This window comes from Mandrillus leucophaeus, unplaced genomic scaffold (assembly GCF_000951045.1).
Source record: "Mandrillus leucophaeus isolate KB7577 unplaced genomic scaffold, Mleu.le_1.0 Scaffold775, whole genome shotgun sequence".
NCBI classification, from domain to species: domain Eukaryota; kingdom Metazoa; phylum Chordata; class Mammalia; order Primates; family Cercopithecidae; genus Mandrillus; species Mandrillus leucophaeus.
In genome coordinates, this window is record NW_012108419.1 from 234,745 (window position 1) to 243,196 (window position 8,452).

At 41.2% G+C, this 8,452-nt stretch overlaps 1 protein-coding gene across 1 annotated transcript in view; it reads left to right on the plus strand.

Annotated features, from left to right (window-relative positions):
• The window catches only part of SIDT1 (SID1 transmembrane family, member 1), a 103,869-nt gene that overhangs the window by 92,320 nt on the left and 3,097 nt on the right, over positions 1-8,452 (plus strand). Inside the window, exons 20-22 of the mRNA XM_011966827.1 lie at positions 2,984-3,030; positions 6,457-6,562; positions 6,653-6,763. Of these exons, the coding sequence (XP_011822217.1) occupies positions 2,984-3,030; positions 6,457-6,562; positions 6,653-6,763 (264 nt within the window). The remainder of the gene's footprint in view (positions 1-2,983; positions 3,031-6,456; positions 6,563-6,652; positions 6,764-8,452) is intronic.

An 8,452-nucleotide genomic window follows, 5' to 3' on the forward strand; every position in this document is an offset into this window, starting at 1 on the left:
TTGCTCTTGGCCTGGGCTGGAGTGCAGTGGCACGATTTCGGCTCACTGCAACCTCCGCCTCCTGGGTTCAAGCAATTCTCCTGCCTCGGCCTCCCGAGTAGCTGGGATTACAGGCATGCGCCACCATGCCTGACTAATTTTGTATTTTTAGTAGAGGCAGGGTTTCTCCATGTTGGTCAGGCTGGTCTGAAACTCCCAACCTCAGGTGATCCACCCGCCTTGGCCTCCCAAAGTGCTGGGATTACAGGCGTGAGCCACTGTGCCCCGCCCAATAATGAAATTTTTAAAAAACAAAATAAAAATAAATGAACAATGATCATAGCTATGGGGAGGATCAAGACAGAGCACCCCTATAAAGAATCATCCAAACAGGTACCCTTGTGGAAGTGAAGGGCACACCACTAATAATTCCACCAGGACAGCAGTGGTAAACTAGGACTATCTCCAGCAAACTGGGACCCGTGGTCACTCCAGTCACGTTCATTAGGAACTTATACTTCCACATTATGCGTTTCTGTACTGTTTGATTTTCACAATGAGCAAGAATTTTTTATAACTTGTGTTTATTGCTTGATAGTTGAAATATACTTCAGTGTATGATATATTTCTGTAGTGAACTCAGAGCTCAGGGCCCTGGTCCCAGCTCTCTCTTGGCTCTGGTCAGTGATCTTGGGAAGGCTGCCTTCCTCCTCTGAGCCCACTGCCCAGGCTTTACAACGTGCTGCAGTCAGAACTAGTGATGCTAGTATGGCCTGGCACACAGGGATTTAGCAAGTATCTGCTAATCCTTTATAATCAGAATATTTTTTCTAAAGGAATATGGAAATCTGTGAGCACTCTCGAGCTTGGGCAGGAGCTATAAGCACTAAAAACAAGGGAATTGAGGCTGGAAAGGTTTATTCAGGTGAGAATGAAAAAGTCCATTAGGACTTGTGAGTATTTTGAGAGGCAAGTTCTCCTGCTTACCTGTGAACCAGGAAAGGCAAGTAATGTTTTTGTTTTTTACATTAATTGATGGAGGCTTCCTTTTTTAAATAGACTTTATATTTTTTAGAGCAGCTTTACATCCACAGAAAAATTGAGCAGAAGGTACAGAAATTTCCCATATACCCTCTGCCCCTACTCCCCCCACGCACAGCCTCCCCCACTATGGACATTCCAAACCACAGTCGTACATTGATTACAGTTGATGAGCCTACACTGACACATCATTACTACCCATGTAAGGCTTACGTTACATTAATGCTCATTCTTGATGTGCGCTCATAGGTTTTGACAAGCGTGTTGACATGTACCTACCATTATAGTATCATATGAGCCAGTTCCACTGCCCTAAAAAATCCTCTGTGCTCAGCCTATTCATCCCTCCCTCCCTCTTAAGTCCTCACAACCACTAATCTTTTTTCTATTGACACAGTTTTTCTCTTTCCAAAACATAATTGGAGTCATATGGTATAGAGTCATTTCATACTGACTTCTTCCACTTAGTAATGGGCATTTAAGTTTCCTCCATGTCTTTTCATGGCTTGATAGCTCATTTGTATTTAGCATTGAATAATATTCCATTGTCTGGATGTGCCACAGTTTATTTATTCACCCACTGAAGGACATTTTGGTTGCTTCCAAGTGTGGATAATTATGAATAAGCTGCTGTAACATTCATAGTTTCTTTTTTCCATAGGTTTTAGTGTGGACATGAGTTTTCCATTCCTTTTGTTAAATATCAAAGGGAGCTATTGCTGGATTGTATGGCAATCATATGTTTAGTTTTGTAAGAAACTACGAAACTGTCTTCCAAGTGGCTGTATCGTTTGGCATTCCCACCAGCAATGAATGTTACTGTTGCTCCACATCCTCGCCAACATTTGGTGTTGTCACTGTTGGGGGATTTTAGTCATTCTAATAGGTGAATTAATGTTTTTTTAAATGAAGTTACTTCCTCCAAATTGGATGGATCACCTAAAAGACAAAGAATTGCTACTTTTAAATAGTAGATGAGTGGTTATGCAAATTAAAGTATGATCAAATCTCTCCTAAAAGTTTTAAGTAGTATGCAAAGGACAGGGACAGACTGTGAATAAATCTCTGTCAGAGTAATTGTTATTTATTTATTTATTTATTTATTTATTTATTTATTTATTTATTTTGAGACAGAGTCTTGCTCTATCGCCCAGGCTGGAATGCATTGGCATAATCTCAGCTCACTGCAACCTCTGCCTCCCAGGTTCAAACGCTTCTCAGGCCTCAGCCTTTCAAGAAGCTAGGACTACAGTTGTGTGCCACCACACCTAGCTAATTTTTGTATTTTTAGTAGAGACGGGCTTTCACCATGTTGGCCAGGCTGGTCTCGAACTCCTGACCTCAGGTGATCTGCCCGCCTCAGCCTCCCAAAGTGCTGGGATTATAGGCGTGAGCCACCACACCCGGCCTATTGTCCTTTAAAACTGACCTTTTCTCCCTATTTTCTCCCCTACAAGACTATATTGTAGACACAGGAACCTGGGAGTTTCAGGACCACCTTGAAACCAGAGTAATGGGTACAAAACTAACGCCCTACAGCTGGGGCCTGAGAGTTGCAATTGTGGCTACCAAGTAGTACACCCCAGAAAAACAGTGCTCGATTACATAGTACCAGTGGCAGAATTCTCTTAATTCTGTAATCAGTACATCCCACCAACCTCCCCACTGAGAAGTGGGCCTGCGGGCGCAGCTCCACTAAACACTGGGGAGAAATAGAGTCCTGCTTTGCTCACCACATTTTCTTTCTCAGGGATGAGGTCAGGTCTATTTGCAGTTAGAAGCCTTGCCATTTAGTCTTCGTATACAATCAGTGTCAGATCATAGGCAAGGCACTCTTAGAACCACAGAAAATGTTTTTCACCAATGCAATTGTTTTCCCATGGTTGATACTTCCACTACAGTAGGTTAAAAGAAAAGTCAGATGTGCAGCCTCTCATTTGATGTTTTCTTTCCTCTTTTCCAGGATAGAATGGTGTTGCTGGTTGTGGGGAATCTGGTTAACTGGTCCTTGTAAGTAGTCTTATGAAAACATGTTTTTGCCTTTATTAATGTCAGTAACGCTGTGGTTTAGCTTTCCTTGACTGTCATTTTTACGAAGAAATCTGAAATTAAGGAGAAGGTAGGATTGCTTGTTCTAGAGACTCAAAAAAGGTAGTAGGACATTCTCGTGTAGCAATTGTAGCCTCTCTTAAAAACACTGAGGCATTTAGTTCATTTGCTCAACAAGACAAACATCAAAACTCGTTAAATCTATGTGGATACGTTGGATAGATAGATGGTTGGATGGATGGATAGATGGATGGATGGATGGATAGATAGATAGATAGATAGATAGATAGATAGATAGATAGTTAGATAATTATACCACTGATTGCAAACATCCAACATAGCTTTAAACTCTTTCACAGAACTTTCCATAAAGACTACCCAGAAGGCCTTCTTTTCTATAGAAATTTTTCTTTTACTAAATGTATGTGTGTGTATGTGTCTGTGTGTGTGCAAGTCCTTCTTTTATTTCTTTCCCTCCCCAGTCTCTTTCTTTCTACCTACATCATTCTTCTTCCTCCTTTCCCATGGCCTTTGTTCCTCAAATGGCTCAAAATAGAACAGAACAACAGATGCATATTTTTGCTAGCCACAATTATTTTATGCAATCTATTCTCAATTTATACAGTTGAGTGAGTGAAATATTTTAGTGATCACTCAAACAATAAGTAAGTTTAACTGCTTTTATTTGTAGCTCCTAGCTGATGAGCTCCTCAGGGTCAGTGGCCTTTGACAAAACAAAAACAAAAACAAAAAAAGATTCTGTAATCTCAGTGAACATTAAGGAATGAAGAGGCATTCCTCCAGAGGAAGCCAGAATCAAGTCATGAGAATCTGAGTCTTATCTGGGGGGCATGTGCTTCTGGAAGAAGCTTCCCATGTTGTCACCCCAGGGATTGCCCCAGGATAAGATGTATACCATTTAAGGATTCCTCCTTTACTTGGGGCAGGTCAAGATGAGAGGATTCTTGGGCAGTGGTCTGTTCTTGACCACCCTTCTAGCAGACTCCACAGTCCTGGTGGTCCTGAAAGAGAGAGCACTAGGGGGAGAAAAGGGACCAGCCTCTTGATAATGAACAGCCTTTGACTATCACCGTGGGGGCTCAGAATCACTTGGCTTGTCTCCGTCTCTCACATAAGCAAAACCATATCCACGATCTGCTCACAAGACAAGGCAGATGGCCTCTCTTTGTACAGCTCTGTGAGACGAGAGGGCCTGCAGGGATGAAGGAGGTTCAATGACAGACTTCACCGCGATTATCTGATAGTGGGCTACCTCCTTCCCAGTTGCTCCATAAAGACATGGAATGATTTCCCATGAATGTTATTTTAAAAGGAATTACTTTCATATGGTCCTGAAGAAGAAAAATGGTGTGTGTGCATACATATGTGTGTATTTACATATAGGCATAGAGATGTATGTACATACATATGCATATATATATACACAGAGAGAGAAAGAGAGAAAATGACAAAGCAAATGTAACAAAAAGCTAAAAACTAGAGAATCTGAAGGAAAGATGTACAAGAGTTGCTTGGTATACTAAAGATTTCAAAATCTGGGAGAAGAAAATTTTCTATATTACACAGAACAAAGTCAGTTGAGGCCGCGTGCAATGGCTCACACTTAGAACCACAACACTTTGGGAGGCTGAGGCAGGAGGATTGCTTGAGCCCAGGAGTTTGAGACCAGTCTGGGCAACATGGTGAGACCCTCTCTCAAAAAAAAAAAAAACCAAAGTCAGTTGGAATTCAAAATGAACAAAAAGAGTCCATTAATAGTAGCTTTACACTTTAAATACTTACGAATAAATTTTGAGAGATGTACACAATCTTTCTGTAGAAAATGTAATTATCTTCTTAGGAGTCATAAGGAAAATTAAGCTAAATGAAGACAGACATCAGGTCCTGGGTGGAAAGATAACTATTGCAAAGATATCCTTTCTCAAGGTAATGTATACGTTTAGAGTTAGAATAGTAATTAAGTTAATAAGGTTTTATGTTTTATTCTAAAAGTTATTTGCCTAGTTAGGCAAAAAGTTCAAAGATCTTTGAAAAAGAGATTAACAGAAGGAAGGAGGGGCAGAGGTGACTAGCCCAGCATTGTCCAGTAGAACTCTCTGGAGTGATGTAAATATTCCACACATACAGCCCAATACAGTAACTATTAGCACATAGATATCGAAGACTTGAAATGTGGTTAGTGTGACTGAGGAAGTAGATTTTCAATTTTATTTAATTTCAGTTCATTTTAATTTAAATAGCCACATGTGGCTACCAAGTGGAACCGTGCAGGCTAGCCTAATCAGATAATCTAGCATATTATAAAATGATAATAAAATAGTGAGGCACTGATCTAAAATTAGAAATTAGAAATATGAATCAGTGAATCTGAATGGAGGACAGAAACCCAACTAGAGATACTGAGATTTTGAAAAATATATATGTGGATGTGTATTCATCAAAAACAATTTCAAAACAAGGAGATAAAGAATTATGTAATAAAGGACGTACTATAACAGAATAGAAATCTGGAACAAAATTAAAGCTAACTCCAACCAAAATTAACTTTAGCATTAATTTTAAAACCATGGACAGCTAGCAAAAATTTGATAATGAGTGTCAAGCCAATCATGGAGATGATTTTGCTTCTATTCTAAGGAACTAATCTTAAATGAAAAAAATAAGCTCAATGTCTGAAAGTATTTATTCGTTGTAGTGTTTCTTATAATAGCGAAAAACCGAAGAATGTGGGAAAACACTTCACTTCAACAAAAGAGGAAAGATGACGGTTTACATTGCATTCAGTTATGGGAACTTTACATGGTTGTTAGAAATGAATGCTTGGAAGAAAGTGTAATAAATTAAAAGTTACTTATATAGGCAAGGCACCATGGCTCACAGCTGTAGTCCCAGGGCTTTGGGAGGCTGAGGCAAAAGGATGGCTTGAGGACATGAATCCAACACCAGGCTGGGCAACATAGCAAGACCCTGCCTCTACAAAAAAATGTTTTAAGTTAGCTGTAAGTGGTGGCATGCATCTGTAGTCCCGGCTACCAGAGAGGTTGAAGTGGAAGGATCGCTTGAGTCCAGGACGTGAAGGTTGCAGTGAGCCGTGACTGCGCCATTGCACTCTAGCCTGAGTGAGTGAGTGAGAACCCAACTGTTTAAAAAAAAAAAAAGATACTTATATGTTAAAGTATTATTTTAAAAATCTACTGTTTCATCACGAGGTAAGAGTTTAAAAACAAATAAATTAAACTAAAAATAAAAGTTAAAAAAAAAAAAAAGAAACTGCCCCTTCCCCCTCAAGGGACTGGGGGGATTGGAAAAGCCAATAGTGTTACAAATCCACCTTCACGGCTGCCCACATTTCTCCCACGCCCGCAGCGCCCTCTTCGGATTGATACACCGCCCCAGGGACTTTGCCTCCTACATGCTGGGCATCTTCATCTGCAACCTTTTGCTGTACCTGGCCTTTTACATCATCATGAAGGTAAGAGCGAGCGCCGGGAGCCGCTGCGTCGGGCCCTGGGGCAGGCGAAGGCGGAGACCCGTAAGGCCGCATCTGCTTCTTCCCCGGCAGCTCCGCAGCTCTGAGAAGGTGCTCCCGGTCCCGCTCTTCTGCATCGTGGCCACCGCTGTGATGTGGGCTGCCGCCCTGTATTTTTTCTTCCAGAATCTCAGCAGCTGGGAGGTAAGAGGCCAGTTTTCTTACCCAAAAAGAACTTCTCTCTCCAACTTGCCATTTTGGCCTTTCTACCTCCCTCTCTTAATGTGTTTTCACAGTGTTTAAAATGAAAGTTTTCTCTACCAGGGATGGTTTTTAACAGCCATACATAAATGCACACTAACTGCGTGTGGTTATCATTCTCAGGGTGGCCCTTTATAAATCTGTGAGCACTATCGACATGGCAAAATTGGTCTTCATTGCATGTTGTATTACGACGCTGGTCCCAGTGGATGCTTAACGTGGTCAAAAGCCTGGAGTAGTGCATCTCCTCATCTTTCTCATAATCTCCATTCATCAACAAATACCCAGGCCGCGCACGGTGGCTCACGCCTGTAATCCCAGCACTTTGGGAGGCCGAGGCGGGTGGATCACGAAGTCAGGAGTTCGACACCAGCCTGGCCAACATAGTGAAACCCCGTCTCTACTAAAAATACCAAAAAAATTAACCAGGCGTGCTGGCGGGCACCTGTAATCCCAGCTACTCGGGAGGCTGAGGCAGGAGAATGGCTTGAACCCGGGAGGCAGAAGTTGCAGTGAGCCGAGATCCCGCCACTGCACTCCAGCCTGGGCAACACAGTGAGACTCCATCTCAAAAACCAAAAAAACAAATACCCAAGCTCACGTATCATTACATCCCCTCCATAGATAGCAGAGCCGAAGCCTAAGAAGTTACTGGTATATCTGAGGCACAGAACAGGCAGAAGTCTTAGCATTCCATCACCACAGTCACCACAATAGATTTTAGAACATTTCTGTCACTCCAGAAAGAAACCTCATACACATCAGCATTCACTCCTCACTTCTCCCTAACCCCTTCGCCCTAAGCAACTAATAAATCTACCTTCTGTCTCTGTATATTTACTTATTCTGGACATTTCATGTAAATGGAATCACACAATACATGGCCTTTGTGTCTGACTTCTTTCCCTTATATGTCCTAGGTTCAAGCACGCTGTAACATACATAGTGCTTCATGTCTATTCATTGCTGAATAATATTCCATTGTACTGATATGCCACATTTTATCTACCTGCTCATCAGCTGATTGACAGATTGTTTCTATTTTTTGTGTCGTTATGAGTGACGCTGCTGTGAATATTTGTGTACAAGTTTTTTTCTTGAGGTAAAATATACGTATAAAATTTGCCATCATTACCATTTTAAAGTGTGCCATTCAGCGGTCATAAATACACGTACATTCTTTTGCTTTTCCCCTCATCTCCCTCTCCCCCCACCCTTCCTGGACTCTGGTAACTACCAAACTATTCTCTGTCTTCATGGGATCCACTTTTCTAGCTGCCTCATGTGAGTGAGAACATGCAATATTTGTCTTTCTGTGCTTCACTTATTTCACTTAACATAATGGCCTCGAGTTCCGTACGTGTTGCTACAAATGGCAGGATTTTATTCTTTTTTATGGCTGAGAAGTATTTTATTGTGTTTGTATGTATATGTACATTGTCTGTGTAGATATGTGTATCATATTGTCTTTGTCCTTACCTCCATTGATGGGAACTTAGATTGATTCCACATTTTGCCTATTGTGAACAGTGCTGTAATAAACATGGGAGTGCCGATAACTCTTTGACACACTGATTTCTTTTCTTTTGGATATATATCAAGTAGTAGAATTGCTGAATCATATGGTAGCTC